Source organism: Salvelinus sp. IW2-2015, linkage group LG36, assembly GCF_002910315.2.
Source record: "Salvelinus sp. IW2-2015 linkage group LG36, ASM291031v2, whole genome shotgun sequence".
Lineage (NCBI taxonomy): Eukaryota > Metazoa > Chordata > Actinopteri > Salmoniformes > Salmonidae > Salvelinus > Salvelinus sp. IW2-2015.
The window spans coordinates 23,523,485-23,542,348 of NC_036875.1; the positions used below are offsets into that span (position 1 = coordinate 23,523,485).

At 44.0% G+C, this 18,864-nt stretch overlaps 2 protein-coding genes across 4 annotated transcripts in view; both read left to right on the forward strand.

The window, feature by feature from the left end:
• Window positions 1-15,625, forward strand: part of LOC111959806 (potassium voltage-gated channel subfamily E member 2) — a 367,483-nt gene extending 351,858 nt beyond the window's left edge. The window contains exons 1-2 of one of the 3 annotated variants that reach the window (XM_070437541.1): window positions 13,990-14,014; window positions 14,191-15,625. In XM_070437541.1, the coding sequence (XP_070293642.1) occupies window positions 14,197-14,529 (333 nt within the window). In that variant the 5' untranslated portion in view covers window positions 13,990-14,014; window positions 14,191-14,196 and the 3' untranslated portion in view covers window positions 14,530-15,625. The other 2 variants (XM_070437540.1, XM_070437539.1) reach the window with 2 other exon arrangements.
• On the forward strand, window positions 1,248-4,955 carry LOC111959364 (sodium/myo-inositol cotransporter-like). The gene has a single exon (XM_023980869.2). It carries the CDS (start codon window positions 1,536-1,538, stop codon window positions 3,678-3,680), a length of 2,145 nt encoding a protein of 714 aa, XP_023836637.1. The 5' UTR covers window positions 1,248-1,535; the 3' UTR covers window positions 3,681-4,955.
• Window positions 15,626-18,864: the final 3,239 nt, after the last annotated feature.

Genomic DNA, 18,864 nt, shown 5'->3' on the forward strand with positions numbered 1-18,864 from the left:
AGCATTCAACACCATAATACCCTCCGAGCTCATCATTAAGCTTGATGCCCTGGATCTCAACCCCACCCTGTGCAGTTTGGTCCTGGACTTCCTGACAGGCCACCCACAGGTGGTGAAGGTAGGAAACAACATTTCCGCTCTGCTGATCCTCAACACTGCGGCCCCACAAGGGTGCGTGCTCAGCCCCCTCCTGTACTCCCTGTTCACCCATGACTRCATGGCCATTCATGCCTCCAGCTTAATCATCAAGTTTGCAGACGACACAACAGTAGTAGGCTTTATTACCAACAACGAGACAGTCTACAGGGAGGAGGTGAGGGCTCTCGGAGTGCGGTGTCAGAAAAATAACTTCAACAAAACAAAGGAGATCGTGGAGTTCAGGAAACAGCAGAGGGAACACCCCCATATCCACATCGACGGGACAGCAGTGGAAATGTTAAGTTCAGGAGGCTGAAGAAATTTGGCTTGTCACTTAAAACCCTCACAAACTTTTACAGCTGCACAATTGAGAGCATCTTGTCATGCTGTATCACCGACTGATACGGCAACTGCACCGCCCACAACCACTGGACTCTCCAGAGGGTGGTGCGGTCTGCACAACGCATCACTGGGGTCAAGCTACCTGCCCTCCAGGTCACCTACAGCACACAATGTCACAGGAAGGCCAAAAAGATCATCAAGGACAACAACCACCCGAGCCACTGCCTGTTCACCCCGCTATCATCCAGAAGGCGAGGTCAGTACAGGTGCATCAAAGCTGGGACCGAGAGAGAAGCTGTTTTTCAATCTCAAGGCCATCAGACTGTTAAAYAGCCATCACTARCACAGATAGGCTGCTGCCTACATACAGACTTGAWATCATTGGCCACTTTAATAGATGGAACACTAGTCACTTTAATAATGTTTACATATCTTGCATTACTCATCTCATATGTGTATATACTGTATTCTATACTATCTATCACATCTTAGCCTATGCTGCTCTGTCATTGCTCATCCATATATTTATATATTCTTATTCCATTCCTTTACTTCGATTTGTGTGTATTAGGTATATGTTGTGGAAACTAGAAGCACAAGCATTTCGCTACACTCACAATAACATCTGCTAACCATGTGTATGTGACCAGTAAAATCTGATCAGATTTTTGTGTTTTCTCAGAAATTTTGCCTCCGAGGTCTTGTATAAATGTGTGTGTCACCTTCCTCACTTCCCGTCGAACAAGGGCTCTAATCAAGTGTTTTGTCTTTACTGTCTTGCAGGAATGTAAATTCTAGGCTATACTAGACTGGAGGCCTGCAGCATCCTCCTTTAAAACTGGAGCGTCCTCAGTGCTGGTAGATTCTCCTCCGAACGCACACACCCCTAGTGAATTTGACCAGACAGTGGATACTACAGCGTCCATGCAGACAGCAAACCAAAGGATAGTGTTTTTATTGCCCTTCTGTTACTTTAAACCTTGACTTTGACTTTTGCAGGGTTTGAAAGGAGTTTTTCATCAGTTTTGAACGAGTAGTTCTGTTTAGCACTCGCTATGGGTACTGGTGTCATGGAGGCAGCGGACATAACTGTGGTGGCTCTGTACTTCATCCTGGTGCTGGGCATCGGGTTCTTCGCYATGTGGAAGTCCAACCGCAGCACGGTGAGTGGATACTTCCTGGCGGGACGCTCCATGACATGGGTGGTGATCGGAGCGTCGCTGTTTGTCAGTAACATTGGCAGTGAACACTTCATAGGCCTGGCGGGGTCGGGAGCAGCCAGCGGCTTTGCTGTGGGAGCATGGGAGTTTAACGCTCTTCTCCTGCTGCAGCTGCTGGGTTGGGTGTTCATACCTGTGTATATCCACTCTGGGGTGTACACCATGCCGGAGTACCTTTCCAAACGCTATGGAGGCAATAGGCTAAAGGTGTACTTTGCTGCCCTTTCTGTGCTGCTCTATATCTTCACCAAGATCTCTGTGGACTTATATGCCGGGGCGCTTTTCATCCAGGAGTCGTTGGGCTGGAACCTCTATCTGTCCATCATCCTGCTCATCAGTATGACCGCAGTGCTTACAGTCACCGGTGGCCTGGTCGCAGTCATGTACACGGACACCCTCCAGGCCGTGCTGATGATCGGTGGAGCTCTCAGTCTGACCATCATCAGCCTGATCAAGGTCGGCGGTCTTGAAGGGGTTCGGACCAAGTACATGCTAGCTGTCCCAAATGTAACAGCTATCCTGGCCAGTGGGAACTTCACCTACTCAGCTTCCTGCCGCATTGAGCCCAAGCCAGATTCCCTGCGGCTCCTCCGGGGTCCGCTGGACGAGGATATCCCCTGGCCTGGCTTCCTTCTGGGCCAAACCCCAGCCTCCATCTGGTACTGGTGTGCTGACCAGGTCATCGTCCAGAGGGTGCTGGCTGCTAAGAACATTGCCCATGCCAAGGGCTCCACGCTGATGGCTGGCTTCCTGAAGGTCCTACCCATGTTCATTATCGTTATCCCCGGGATGATCTCCCGGATCTTGTTTGCAGACGAGATAGCCTGCATTGGGCCAGAGCACTGCCTGGCCGTTTGCGGCTCTAAGGCGGGTTGCTCCAATATCGCGTATCCGCGGCTGGTCATGTCAGTGATGCCCATGGGACTGCGAGGGCTGATGATGGCTGTGATGATTGCAGCTCTCATGAGTGATCTGGACTCCATCTTTAACAGTGCTAGCACCATCTTCACCCTGGACATCTACCAGAGTGCTAGGCGTGGCGCGTCCCATAAAGAGCTGTTGTTGGTGGGCCGGCTGTTCGTGGTGTTCATGGTGGTYATYAGYATCGCYTGGRTCCCTGTCATCATCGAGATGCAGGGYGGCCAGATGTAYYTSTACATACAGGAAGTAGCYGGATACCTRACCCCGCCCATYGCCGCCCTCTTCCTGCTGGGTGTGTTCTGGAAGCGYTGCAAYGAAAGRGGTGCATTCTGGGGCGGTATGACCGGRTTYGYGCTGGGTACCACCCGGCTGATYYTGGCRTTTATTTAYCGMGAGCCTCCCTGTGACCAGCCAGACGACAGGCCTTTCTTCATCACACATGTCCACTACATGTATGTGGCTGCTGGGCTGTTCTGGGTGTCTGGACTGGTGGCTGTGGTCGTCAGTCTCTGCAMCCCTCCTCCRGATRAGGAGCAGATYCGCACCACCACATTATGGGGCCTGCGTAACATKGGAAAGCTTCYCCYCAAAGACYGTGAGGAGATGTACAAGCTGACGGATAAGAGCCCTTTGCAGTTGAATGGAGGCCTCTATAAGGATCTGCCCCCAGACATCTGCAATGCTAGGTGTCTAGATGGGGAGGACGTCAAGCTGCTAGCTCCGCCTTCTGACTTTGACCCCGCGACTCCCAGCGGCGAGACAACCCCGGAAATGACACTAGCAACGCCCACCACCCAGTTTGATAACGGGCACCCAGGGCTAGTGCATGCAGAGGAAGGTTGTGGGGATGAGGAGGGTGGGAGGTGCATGCAGCTGTTGGAGTGGTTCTGTGGGTTTAAGGAAGCGGCATATGATGCCCATCCCAAAAGGACAGTGGAGGACGAGAGAGCCGTTATGGAGATGCTGTACGAGCCACCCAGAACCAAACTGCTGCTCAACTGTGGCCTGTTTCTCGTCTGCTCTTTGGGAATATTCCTATTTGTCTACTTTTCTCTATAGACTGGGCCAAAGGAGGGGTTGTTGGGGATTGTTTCAAGGGAAGTTACAATTTTCTAATACTTTATGAATCTGAAGTTTAATATTTACAGTGCAGCTTCCTAACAAGGATTCACTGAGCTTTTTGAAATCATTCTTTTGAAACGATTGAATCTTCTGTCTTGTCTCATAATTCCGAACCTCTTCAACTCTATCCTGTACTTGTCATTTTTGTAAAGTGCTTGTTGTTAATGTGACTGACATATCTATTGTGATTTATAGAACTGTGGTATTCTATTTGAATGTGTTTGGTGACATTAGCATTATTTATATTCACTTTTTATATTTCCTTGAGGAACAGTTGTTTCCGTGCTAAAAGTGTTATTGGGACCATTGACTTTGTAGTGATGTTAGCTATAGCACACCCATATATCTGAATGTCTATGTACTTTGAAAATGTACTGTATGTGGTATACGATTAGTGTGTTCAGACTTTCCATGTACTACTATATCCTTATCAGCACAATTGGTTAAGATGGGTGAATTCCTTGTTTATTACAGCTTAAGTGTGCTGCTGTGTTATTCCACCAGCTCTTCTATCGAGAAAGTTTAAGAAACCATTTTAAGGCCTTTTTGTTATGCAGAGATTACCTCAAAGTTACACTAAAGCCATCACCCTCTACCACAGATGGAGAATAAAACTCATAAGTGTTTTCCCTTCCTAATAGCATTATATATGGTGATTGCAAATGCTTAGAATATTTACCAAATTATTTAGTTAATGTTTGTCCTATTACTTTTTATTTTCTGATGTTTCCAATTCCTAAGAATACCCAGGTGAGTTGCTGTAGAATGTGTAAAAATGATGTTCTTAAGTATGTATGACAGTTTGTCAACATGGAAAAACTCTACTTTTTATTATAGACTTATTGTAGCATTGCAAGGAATGGAACATACAGTATCAATGCTCGTAGTTTGTCATGTGTTTATGATTAGGTTAATATTTGCAATTTCTTACTGKTTGTCTGAATGTTGTATCTTCCACAGTTAATGTCATGACATTTGTTCAGTAAGCTATTTTGGTAACTTAGTGGCAGAACACTAAAACCAAGCCCTGTTTTTTTTGTGTCTTTTGTTTGACCTTTATTTATACTGAACAAAAATATAAGCTGACAAGGTAAAAATCTGTCGTTCTGACCCKGAAGAAGGCAGTTAACCCACTGTTCCTAGGCTGTCATTGAAAATAAGAATTTGTTCTAAACTGACTTGCCTAGTTAAATAAAGGTAAAATAAACACAACATGCATTTGAGTGAAACCTCTTACCAAATGTGTCTTAGTGTTCATTGCTGAAGAAAATGTTTTTGTTTTACAAGAAGACAAAACAATGCTAATTTGAGCAGTGAATGCTATGGTTATTATTAAGCCTTGCTATTAATTGGCTAATGTTTTGTAGTGAAATAGTGGCAACTCTTCAATAGCGTACCCAATGGAGATTCATTTGCAAAGTAGACATGCTATTTCAGACCTGTACTTGTTTTGCTGAAAATTAAAGCTTCGCTAACCATCCCTGTTCCGAGTCTGATAAAAGGAGGATTAAAGGCGGACTACACCGCTCGCGTCGCAAAATAMATTTTGAAATYTATATTATTGCACCCACACTGCTCAYGTGCGCCGACGAGCGTCTGCGTTGCTAAGGGCTAAAATAGAAGTCAGTTCTATTTCTGACGCAGATCCCGCTGCAAGTCCTGCTTCTCCCATCTCATTGGTTTATAGAAGCAGGTACCCACATGCCATCTTCTTATTGGTTATACCCACGTGGGTGACTGAAGACGAACAAGGTCAGTGGCGGTAATGCACCTAATTTATGAAAGTTGCCAATCGCATTATAAAGTCAAGAGAAGAAAAGGCCCGGAAGGATGAGAGATGACTAGAAATKATTCGGTTGACCGTTTTATGTATGGATTAATTGGTGAAGTAGAGGACCTTGTGCATGTCAGGTAAATAAGACAAATTAGCTAGCAAGTGCAAGCTAGCTAGCTAAATTGCCAAAAATTTTAAATGCTTTTCGGCATGAACCCAAATTAATACAATTGGTTCAGAGTTTGATATTTTAAGTTGCGTGTCGTGATCGCGTTTGGTGTTGGGGGCACAAAATAAATKTATGCACGATGGCGCACACGCGCAGCCAGTTTGGGTTCCGTGTTATCATATATATATAGGCTTAAATTGATTGAACGGGAGTTACCAATCTAGGCAACTATTTGTCCGTTCTATTTCTATGTATTTAATCTTTTGAAAAACTGGATTGAGACGAAAGCTTTAAACGTTTTCTTCTTCCGAGAAATGTTATTTTTATGGGTTTTAGTTTTAGAAGTCTACAAATAAAGTTCCTGTGGAAAAGAAGTAAATGTATTTATTTTAAATGTAAAGGGTATAAAAATAACATGGTTGTCATATGACAAGTTCATAAATCACTGTCTACACTTAGACACACCCTCGTCCACTTATCTTTGCCTTATGCCCTGGGGGGAATCCCCGTCGCTATCTTGGAGGGTGGTCCAAATGATAAGCCGAGCAAGGGATGTTTGCAACGTAAGCCCCTCAGCCCTCGTTTGTAGTCGGCTTTGCGTGTACAATTATGTTCACTCTGGGCCTGAAACTCCCCATAATTAAATTCGCGACGATTGTACATCCGCAAAGAAAAGTCAGCGAAAACTTAACATCAATGGATAAGTCAACATACATGTGTAAGTAAAAACGAAAGCATATAAGTTCAATTGTGCTACTAATGTACATGATGGCACAAACACTTATCGTAAATGTGTTGTTTTTGGTTGTCTTTTGGAAATTGTAGAAATAAAACATTTTCCTTCAGAAGTTCCAGCTAGACGGGCAAACGTTAGTTATCTAATTAATTTGCTAGCTATCATACAGTAGGCATATATTAAATATATAAATTATTAATATAAGTGGACATGCGCTCATAATTGACTGTAGCGTATAAAGCACCCACAAGGTGGCTGAAAACAATCATCGCGGGATGAACGATTGACGAATTTCTGGCCAAGGGTGGTCCATTTAAAAACAATAATTCATTCCTCCCTTGCCCTGCAAGTGTATACTCGTCAAATGTCATGATACGTCATCAAATGTGTCCACTTAATTTGAGGGCTGAGGGGATAGGTTGTGTCTTTTAACTGTTTCCCATGAATCCCTTGGGCTTAGTACCTCTGCACCTGACTGACGGGTTATGTAACGCTATTATTAATTTGTTCCAAGGCTGGAGGGGATTAGATGATTCAAGGCTTCTTTGCAGATGATCATTTTCTCAGGAATGTCTCACATCAGCTCTCCAGTTTCAAGTTGTATCTTTCACAAGTACAGTTAAATGGTTAACTTGCAAGCCCTAACCAACAGTGCAGTATTCAATATCAAAATAGTATAACACACCAAAAAACACAAGACATAAGACCGGAAGCTAAACTCAGGGAAAAAAAGAAACGTCCTCTCACTGACAACTGGGTTTATTTTCAGCAAACTTAACGTGTGTAAATATTTGTATTAACATAAGATTCAACAACTGAGACATAAACTGAACAAGTTCCACAGACATGTGACTAACAGAAATGAAATAATGTTTCCCTGAACAAAGGGGGGGTCAAAATCAAAAGTAACAGTCAGTATCTGGTGTGGCCACCAGGTGCATTAAGTACTGCAGTGCATCTCCTCCTCATGGACTGCACCAGATTTGCCAGTTATTGCTGTAAGATGTTACCCCACTCTTCCACCAAGGCACCTGCAAGTTCCCGGACACTTCTGGGGGGAATGGCCCTAGCCCTCACCCTCCGATCYAACAGGTCCCAGATGTGCTCAATGGGATTGAGATCCGGACTCTTCGCTGGCCATGGCAGAACACTGACATTCCTGTCTTGCAGGAAATGACGCATAGAACGAGCAGTATGGCTGGTGGCATTGTCATGCTTGAGGGTCATGTCAGGATGAGCCTGCAGGAAGGGTACCACATGAGGGAGGAGGATGTCTTGCCTGTAACGGACAGCGTTGAGATTGCCTGCAATGACAACAAGCTCAGTCCGATGATACTGTGACACCGCCCCAGACCATGACGGACCCTCCACCTTCAAATCGATCCCGCTCCGGAGTACAGGCCTCGGTGTAACGCTCATTCCTTCGACGATAAACGTGACTCGTCAGTAAAGAGCACTTTTTGCCAGTCCTGTCTTGTCAAGCGACGGTGGGTTTGTGCCCATAGGTGACGTTGTTGCCGGTGAGGACCTGCCTTACAACAGGCCTACAAGCCTCTCTCAGCCTATTGCGGACAGTCTGAGCACTGATGGAGGGATTGTGCATTCCTGGTGTAACTCGGGCAGTTGTTGTTGCCATCCTGTACCTGTCCCACAGGTGTGATGTTCAGATGTACCGATCCTGTGCAGGTGTTGTTACACGTGATCTGCCACTGCGAGGACGATCCGCTGTCCGTCCTGTCTCCCTTTAGTGCTGTCTTAGGCGTCTCACAGTACAGACATTGCAATTTATTGCCCTGGCCACATCTGCAGTCCTCATGCCTCCTTGCAGCATGCCTAAGGTTCACGCAGATGAGTAGGGACCCTGGGCATCTTTCTTTTGGTGTATTTCAGAGTCAAAGGCCTCTTTAGTGTCCTACGTTTTCATAACTGTGACCTTAATTGCCTACCRTCTGTAAGCTTTTAGTGTMTTAATGACCATTCCACAGGTGCATGTTCATTAATTGTTTATGGTTCATTGAACAAGCATGGTAAACAGTGTTTAAACCCTTTACAATGAAGATCTGTGAAGTTATTTGGATTTTTATGAATTATCTTTGAAAGACAGGGTCCTGGTTACTGAGTTTATATACAGGGACAGTGCCAGCTTTCGCCCTGCCTCCTCCATATCTTTATCATCCTCCACTGTTTCTTCTCCCTCTCACTCTGTACTTTTCCACAGTAGAGTGACATTCCTGACGTTTGCAGTAAAACACTGCTTTTAAGTCAAACAAATTACTTCATACTTTGTAACCATGATTATAGAATACACAGTCAATGGAAGGCCTGATGAGTGAGTCCTACGGTATGAGTGATGTTCCATGGCTCAATGAATGAACCAGAGGAGGCTGCTGAGGGGAGGACAGCTTATAATAATGTCTGGAACGGAGTTGTTGGAATTGCATCAAACACATAGAAACCACCATGCATATGATCAACACCTTTGTACCACACTCATATGYGTTTCAAGCCTATTTCATTTCTATGGAAGCCACACAGGAAATTGCGACGGGGATGATACACATGAACACTGCCTCGCTAATAAAAGTAAAGCTCCAGGGATTCTGAAAGGGGACAGGTGACAACGTAACAGAAGCTCATTGTCATCATGGTGTTGACCAAACCAAGCCACAACCTCACCTATTGGACTATTCACAAAAATATGATTTTCAAATGGTTGTGTGATATTCCTACAAGTATCTATATTTAGCTGGCCATGCTTCAACACTGCTGTTAATATTCTCAGCTAGCCTAATGAATGCCTGTTCTTGGTTGACTAAGCTCCCTGTTTCATCTGAGTGTGTACATGCTGCCTGCAGGGTGGTATTTGACCCTCTGCTGCTGCTGTGTCAATGGTGTCTCAGTCTCACATTCTCAAAGTGAGTGAAATCCACAGGATGTAACTGTTTCTCTCATTGGTTGGGATCAGTCATCTGCCCCTCCCCAGCAGAAACCAATGATATCGTCATCCTCGGTGGAAAATTACTGGCAATCAGGCTACTCTTTGTTTATTGTTGTTTATTACATTAGTGTTCGTTCTTTTTCCTGTTACTCTTGTTGGTAAAAATGTAGGTAGCCAATATTACAARTATATTAAATATAAATACACAATATTTTAAGAAATCATTATAGTATGTTAAAGTCAATTACACCACTTATCAGTCTAGCTCCGGAGTTCTGTTCTGCCTCCACGAAGACGCTCATGACAGGGTTGAGAAGAATYGCCTCAAGGTCTGGTTCTGACAACAATACACCAATCATGTCACAGCAGGGCCAGACGTGGATAAGAGAGTGCTCCTCTGAACTTGTCTAAATCTCTTGCGTGAAGGTTAACTTTTTTACACAGTAGTCACTTTCCATGATGTGTTAGAGACGACAAAGCTGGATCGATGTTGGTGATCTACCTGCTGCCTGTCACTCAGCAGAGGTTCAACTGCAGAGCCATCAGAGCCCACTCCCCACCAAGCTTAGAGAGAAATTCACTGGGAACATCACATCATCCTAACAATACATGTGTGTGTCAAAGCCCATCAGAGCCCACTCCCCACCAAACTGAGAAGGAACATCACACCAACAATGTTCCCTGGTTAGTCAGTGACTTGAATTCTACATTTTTTTTTAATGAATTTGATATGCAGTACTCTGTACAGTAAACTTCCTTATGTGATTGAGAATGTCCTACAACAGTGAGTGAGTCATTGACCAATGGTTATTAGAACATAAACACGTCACAGGTATTCCCACTCATGGGGGTGACAGTCCGGAATCAACCATGGCGGGAATGTGGTTTGAGCACTAACTAACGCTGTGGAATATACCGAAAACACACAACCAACGCATTCCATTCATACCACACACTCCTGACCAAACTATGGGCGGCGTGTCTGGGATTCAGCAGATCCAAAAATTAATCCACAGAAAAAAGACCTCAATGGCAAAAGGAAATATTTACCTCTCTTTGGAATCTGTGTTGGAATGAGCAGTCTATTAGGGACATCGGAATCAGTGGACAGTCATTGAGGCTTATCATAAGCTCAGCTCACTTAGCTAGTCATTTTCCTCTTCATGTATCTTTTGATTTAACATTCCACAGCCAATGATGCTTTGACAATGTACATAGTTCCTCCTGTGTGCATAACATTGGTGGTGGTTGTGGTGTGTGTGGTGAGGCAATGACGTTGTGAAATAGGGACACGGGACAGAGACACAGGAAAAATTGGGTTTGGTAAATGGAGGTTAGGTCTCAACACGCACACAGACACACACAGACATATGTACACAGATACAGGACATGCATAATTCCATGTGGGATTGTATAATTGGTACCTTTGACTCACAGACACTCAACCCTCAAAGCTGTTTACTGTTTATGCGAGCACAATAATAGCATAATCCAGGCATGACTTCATATATACACAAACACCATACACCATACTTGAATACACCTATTCAATCCGTATTGCTGAAGTTCAGCGTTACAGCGTGATTGAAATTTAAAGGCAATGTTCCTGCGTTAGAGGAGACTGCATTCACGGTAAATGCTGCATATGTCGGCTCAGTTGTCAAAATCGGAAATGTACGTTTCTGTCGCGCAATCTGTAACTCTTCAGCGATACAGATTGAATAGAGCCCTTACACATGCATGCACGCACATGCGTGGCACAGACCCATACACAAACCAAGCACATTTAAAAAGGTCTACTATGCATAATCACTATGGCAGCAATGTGGTTAACTGCGTGTTTGTGGGCATGCGGAGCATCCATTTCTCTGATTATGTAACATGAGTCTCTAATAGGAGGTCCATGACACATTGGTTSCTGTGTTGCTGCTCTCATAACATAGTCCTTCCTCCAGCTCTCCTCTGTTATTCCGGTCAACCTCTGACCCTGCCTGTGCGTGTTACGTTTTTAATTGTCCCTCCAGTCATCTTGGGGTAAGACGTATCAAATKACCTTCCAGTGTTGTTATACCTCTCAATTCCCAACAACAGATTGTTGGACACACCGATATTAGACACCTGACCCTTTGAGATGAGAGAATAGAGCACACTGTGAATGCATGTATTGTCCTGAACATTAGCATATCTGTAGATATATTTCACTTGCGCAAAAAAGATAGTGGTGGTGGTGCAGGGTGAGAGGGCTAACCCTTCCATGTAGTGGAGCTACTATACAGTGGTGCTCTCTGGTCCCTCCCCTGATTACACAGACTAAGCTGATGGTAAACCTGTGTCATCGATCACATAAAAGGCCTCAAACTCATACCAGAGTGACTCACAGAGTGTGTGTGTGTGCGCGTTTGCTGGCTCTCAGCCACATCAAACAGTACCTCAGATTTATTAGTGCTGTACCGGTCATGYTTCATGTCCTCCACCCAAGAAGAGTGGCAGGGGTGTGACCATGGGAACAGGTTCAGCAACTTTCCTCTACTCTTTTCCCTGGACAACACCGAGTCCTGTCTGGTTATGTACAGTAATACACTATAACCATCCTCAGGTGAACAGCTTAAGGCCTAATACAAATCTGTGAGGAACTGGTGAGGTACAGCCGGTTCCGGGCTCTTGCACCTTGGGTCAAAGAGAGAGCTAGGTGAAGCCAAGCTCCAGAACCTTAAGGGTCCAAAGAGAGAGCCAGGTGAAGCCGAGATCCCGCACCTTAAAAGAGGAGTAGTATAGAAAGTAGGATAAAAGTCCTAATCCTAGCTTCATTCCCCAATTCAACACTAACCCTAACACTAACCCTAACCCTAGCTTCATTTCCACGCCCCAATTCAACACTAACCCTAACCCTAGCTTCATGTCCACACCCCAATTCAACACTAACCCTAACCCCTGGGTCTCCATGTTCCCAACCCCAAATTCAGTCCTAGCCATAATATGAACTCTTATGTTCAACCTTAATGTATGTTAACCCTGGCTCAACCCTAAACCCTCCGAATGCCCAATTTAATCCCTGAGGTACACGTGGTGACAGTACACCAGGAGAAGTTGTCTGCCATCTAGTGGCAAATGTTACTGCATGGAATTCACACAGGAACATTGTAAGTTCTAGGTGTTTCAAAAGGCAGACTATTTGCAGCAGGCTATAGAACAGCTCCACTCACTAGCGCGATTCAAACCTTTTCATCCTATAATGTTTTTGTGGCAACAAGACTATTTCCTCATCTCTAACACACCCTACTTGGCGGTGCAGTGAGTGCGTCCCTCTTGAATCAGCCTAGCATGCTTTCCGTCACGATCACTTTTCAGTAACAGTGATCTTCTATAGCTATTACCAAACGTTATTCCACGAGATTTGATAGGTATTCCACAACTGAGTTTTATCAGAATCCCCCAATACCTAGGTCGTGCACACGTGTGTGTTTGTGTGGCCAGGGTGGAGATCTTGAACCCCTCAACACTCTACTCCCGATATACGCATACTCAAGATATGCGTCGTTAGGGATGCTCCTCCTTCTCCAACTAACCCTCGATCAGAAACCTGAGGTTGGGGTCTGCCGCCGCACGGAACACAGCACCATCACAACAGTCGACTATAACACACAAACACCATTCACACCACCACATACACTAAACACAACACATCACACACACACACACAAACACACACACACACACACACACACACACGACCACACAGCCAACCATCACACACACCACACAAACACACAACACACAACGAGCGACGAACACGACACAGCACAAGCAAAACACGACACACACAAGCAAACACTCTGTAAGACCAACATGAATGTGATACTATAGGTGTTCTATTGACAATGTCCACCAATAGTCTGTCCAGTCGCTTTTAAGCTCGTTGTCCTTTAGTTACGTGATTGCTCGTGGAATTTTGTCTGTTTGATCGTGTCGTGCGTAGCTTCTCAGTGCAGGCATCACCTTCCCGCCTGCTCCAGCGACCTCAGCTTCTACTGCAGTGATCGACGCCTGTGATTTAAACCTCCTTCCTAACAAACACTCTCTAAGCAACAAGACCACAGTGACACCTACTGAACAGGTCAGAATTTCGCCCCATTGGTGATCATAATTAGTCTCATAAACGTGGCAAGATGAAAGGTTCACTGTCTGTCTGATAGTATAGCACAAGGATGAGAGCGTTTAAGCAGTTCTGCGCTAACTACTAGAACTTGTTAATATGTACTTATGTCGACTATGTACCACCGCATTACATTTTGAGTATTAGCGTGGTCTCTCGTTATTAGAGCAGTAGATCGTGATTATGTGAATTACTACTTGTCTTATTCCTCGATAATGCCCTACAGTTATGAAGCCGTTTCACTGCGTCTCATTCGGGTTGTATTGCTACAGGTTTATGAAGAAGAATTCGCTTGCGAAATTGCATCGATGTAAATCCACGCGGATAGAAGCGATTCCATGTCTGCTTCTGTGGTCATGGTACCCACAAGTCATGCAAGGTGTTCGCAGTCAGTGATTCAGGGTATTGCTTAACCTTAGTGATGCCCAACGTTCGCTGTCTGATTCATGTGTGCGCTGTCTGATTCTGTATGTACAGTATGAAGGTTCACTGTCTGATTCTGTAAATACAATATGAAGGTTCATTGTCTGATTCTGTATAAACGGTATGTCTGTGTATGTGCTTGTTAGTGTATTCTTATATGCAGATTCAGTGCACAGATCACAGAAAGACAGTACAATGTCAATGTCTTCACCTCTGTCACTGATCAAATTCACTCTCTTTACCCCGCCCACCAGGTGATCATGCTRCCTAATTGGTCAAACATGACCCTCCACCTGGAGGACTCTCTGACCCGTGCCCTGGGCCATTATCTTGACAACTGGAGCCGGAATTCTTCGAAGGCAGAACAGGCTCTGGACAACACTCTGGCAGAGGAGAACTTCAGGAACGTCATATGGTATCTGATAGTGATGATCGGAATGTTTGCCTTCATCGTCGTGGCGATCCTGGTGAGCACGGTGAAGTCGAAGCGGCGTGAGCATTCTAACGACCCCTACCATAAATACATCGAGGAAGACTGGACCGCCCAGCTCCAACAGCAGAGCTTCGTCATCAACAACCCCACGGCCAACTAACCCAATGTATATTCACATGCCATATACAAACACCAGTGGTGGAAAAGTACCTAATTGTCATACTTGAGTAAAAGTAAGGATATCTTAATATASAATGACTCAAGTAAAAATGAAAGTCACCCAGTAAAATACTACTTGAGTAAAGGTCTAAAAGTATTTGGTTTTAAATATACTTAAGTATCAAAACTAAATGTAATTTCTAAAATATACTTAAGTATCAAAAGTAAAAGTATAAATCATTTCAAATTCCTTATACTAATAAACAAGACTGCACCATTAAAAATATATATWTATTTACAGATAGCCAGGGGCACACTCCAACACTCAGATATAATTTATAAACGAAGCACGTGTGTTTAGTGAGTCTGCCAGATCAGAGGCTAAGTGCGTGAATTTGACAATTTTTCTGTTCTGCTAAGCATTCAAAAGGAAAATGTATGGAGTAAAAAGTACATTGTTTTCTTTAGGAATGTAGTGAACTAAAAGTAGTCAAAAATATAAATAGTAAAGTACAGATACCCAAAAAATCTACTTAAGTTGTACTTTAAAGTATATTTACTTAAGCACTTTAACCACTGACAGACACACAGGCACACACACATGCACATAGAGAGGAATATGAATACTGTCTTTTTGTATTGGACAAAGCCTATGGGAAAATTAATGGAGTTTTTGTAGGGTTTTTAGATAAATGCCAAAAATAAGGTAAACACAGGCTTAGGAGATTTTATATGTTTTGTTCTATGAGATAATCTTCATTAGCTAACATCATTTTTTGTGAATTTTGAAGCATTTAGGTAAAAAAATATGATCTCATAGAACAAAACATATAAAATCTCCTAAGCCTGTTAACCTCAGACCTTATATTTCGGCATTTATCCCAAAACTCAATTCTTTCCCCCTTAATTTTCCCCATAGGAATGTCTGAACGAACCAGAGGGAACTAATTTCCCAGGTTTTAGGACTAAAAACTGGTGAGCTCTATGGTCCGAAAGTCAAATAATCTTGTGGTATCYATTAGTAACAAATGTGTTGTATTGAATGTATAGCTAATATGTTAATCATGGATTGTATTAAAAAAGTGGATCTATCAATACTGATGTGGTTATCTGGCTTCTGACTAGGAGTATGTCTGCGCTAATGAAGTAGGGACAAGTAATAGGGCTGTCAAACCACGAGTGCCCTGTAGAGAGCAACACACACACACAACAAAAATATATTTACAAAGACAAACTGAGAGCAAAGAGAGAGGGAGACTGAGGTAGACTGGAGAGAGACGGGAAAGGGGTGACAGACAGAAGTAGAGAGAGGGAACGAGAGAAAGATAAATAATAAGAGCAGTATAAAATAGAGGTGCAGCTGATACCCTACAACACTGCCTGCTCTGACTGCCCTCATGGATGTGTGTGTGTGTGTTTTGAGAGAGAGAGAGAGATTTACTTACAGAATACTGATGCAGGTATTAGCAATTTAGCATATCACAGCATAGTTAATGCAACCCGTATAGTCAAAAGGGTGTGAATACATTCTGAAGCTACTTAGCAACTAAGCATGAACTCTTGGAAGATTAGTCCAAATGACAACYAAAAGAGATCCTAATAAAATCAAAGCATGTTAGCTAACCCTAACCTTAACCACTAGCATAGCTAACGCTAGTCACCTAGCTAACGTTAGCCACAACAAATTGGAATTCTTAACATATCATATGTATTGCAAATTCCTAACATATTGTACGAAACATGAAAATGGTGCCGATAGATAGGGTAGCCGTGATTCTAGCCCCTAATCAACATTATTAGCCCAGAATTGTTTTGTGTTATTACATACAGCGGGGACRAACTTTTGGATATCAGAGTGGCGGTAACTCACCAGCATTACCAGCATTATGACCAGGAATATGACATTCCCGAATTGGATCCTTTGTTTGTACCCCCCAGGGTAATTTAAATGATTCCAGAGGCTGATCCATAACACAGCCGGTGGAGAAGAGGTATTCTGAGTGGACCCCTAGTCCGACTCAGGAGGTGCGCACACCAGCCACTACTTCCGAGTATGGTACTTGCTAATGTTCAGTCTCTGGATAATAAAGTTGATGAGCTCAGGGCGAGGATTTCCTTCCAGAGAGACATCAGGGATTGTAACATACTCTGTTTCACAGAAACATGGCTCTCTCTGGATATACTCTCTGAGTCCATACAGCCAGTTGGGTTCTCAGTTCATCGCGCAGACAGGAATAAATATCTCTCCGGGAAGAAGAAGGGCAGTGGTGTATGTTTCATGATTAACTACTCATGGTGTGATTGTGATAACATACAGGAACTCAAGTCCTTTTGTTCACTCGACCTAGAATACCTCACAATCAAATGCCGATTGTATTACCTCCCAGGAGAATTCTCTTCGGTTATAGTCACAGCCATGTATATTCCCCCTCAAGCCGATACCGTGATTGCCCTCATAGAACTTCACTGGACTTTATGCAAACTAAGGCGACATTTATTGTAGCTGGGGATTTTAACAAAGCAAATTTGACAAAAAACCTACCGAAGTTCTATCAACACATTGACAGTAGTACTCGCGCTGCTAAAACACTTGACCACTGCTACTCCAACTTCCGGGATGCCTACAAGGCCCTCCCCCGCCCTCCCTTCGGAAAATCTGATCACGACTCCATTTTGCTCCTCCCCTCCTATAAGCAGAAACTCCAACAGGAAGTACCCGTGCTAAGGGCTATTCAACGCAGGACTGACCAATTGGAATCCACCCTTCAAGATTCTTTTGATCACGTGGACTGGGACATGTTCTGGGTAGTCTCCGAGAATAACATAGACTAATACACTGATACGGTGACTGAGTTTATCAGGAAGTGTATTRGAGATGTTGTACCCACTCTGACTATTAAAACATACCCTAACCGGAAACCGTGGATAGATGGCAGCATTCACGTAAAACTGAAAGCACGAACCACTGCATTTAACCATGGCAAGGTGGCTGGGAATATGGCCGAATACAAACAGTGTAGTTATTCCCTCCATAAGGTAATCAAACAGGGAAAACGTCAGTATAGAGACAAAGTGGAGTCGCAATTCAACAGTTCAGACACGAGACGTGTGTGGCAGGGTGTACAGACAATTATGGACTACAAAGGGAAAACCAGCCACGTCGCTGACAGTGTTGTTGTGTCTCTCTTGTCGTGATGTTTGTTTTGTCCTATATTTTTATTTTTAATCCCAGCCCCCGTCATCGGAGGAGGCCTTTGGCCTTCTGGAAGACCATCATTGTGAATAATTAACTGACTTGCCTAGTTAAATAAAGGTGAAATAAAAAAATAGTTACAAAGAACACCTTCTTCGCCTGCTTTGAGGATAACACAGTGCCACCCGATGCGGCCTCCATCTCTGTGGCCGACATGAGTAAGACATTTAAGCGTATTAACCCTCACAAGGCTGCCGGCCCAGACGGCATCCCTAGACACGTCCTCAGAGCATGCGCAGACCAACTGGCTGGAGTGTTTACGGACATATTCAATATCTCCCTATCCCAGTCTGCTGTCCTCACATGCTTCAAGATGGCCACCATTGTTCCTGTACCCAAGAAAGCAAAGGTAACTGAACTAAATGACTATCGCCCCGTAGCACTCACCTCTGTCATCATGAAGTGCTTTAAAATACTAGTCAAGGATCATATCACCTCTACCTTACCTGACACCCTAGACCCACTTCAATTTGCTTACCACCACAATAGATCCACAGACGATGCAATCACCATCGCACTGCACACTGCCCTATCCCTTTCCTTTCCATCTGGACAAGAGGAATACCTATGTAAGAATGCTGTTCATTGACTATAGCTCAGCATTCAACACCATAGTATTCTCCAAGCTCATCATTAAGCTTGAGGCCCTGGGTCTGAACCCCGCCCCGTGCAACTGGGTCCTGGACTTCCTGACAAGCCGCCCCCAGGTGGTGAAGGTAGGAAACAACACATCCACTTCGCTGATCCAAAACACTGGGACTACCTGCCCTCCAGGACACCTACAGCACCAGATGTCACAGGAAGGCCAAAAAGATCATCAAGGACAACAACCACCCGAGTCACTACCTGTTCACCCCGCTATCATCCAGAAGTTGAGGTCAGTACAGGTGCGTCAAAGCTGGGACCGAGAGACTGAAAAACAGCTTCTATCTCAAGGCCATCATACTGTTAAATAGCCATCACTATAACATTCGAGGCTGCTGCTCTATATACATAGACTTGAAATCACTGGCCGCTTTAATAATGGAACACTAGTCACTTTAATAATGTTTAAATATTTTGTATGTATATACTATTCTATTC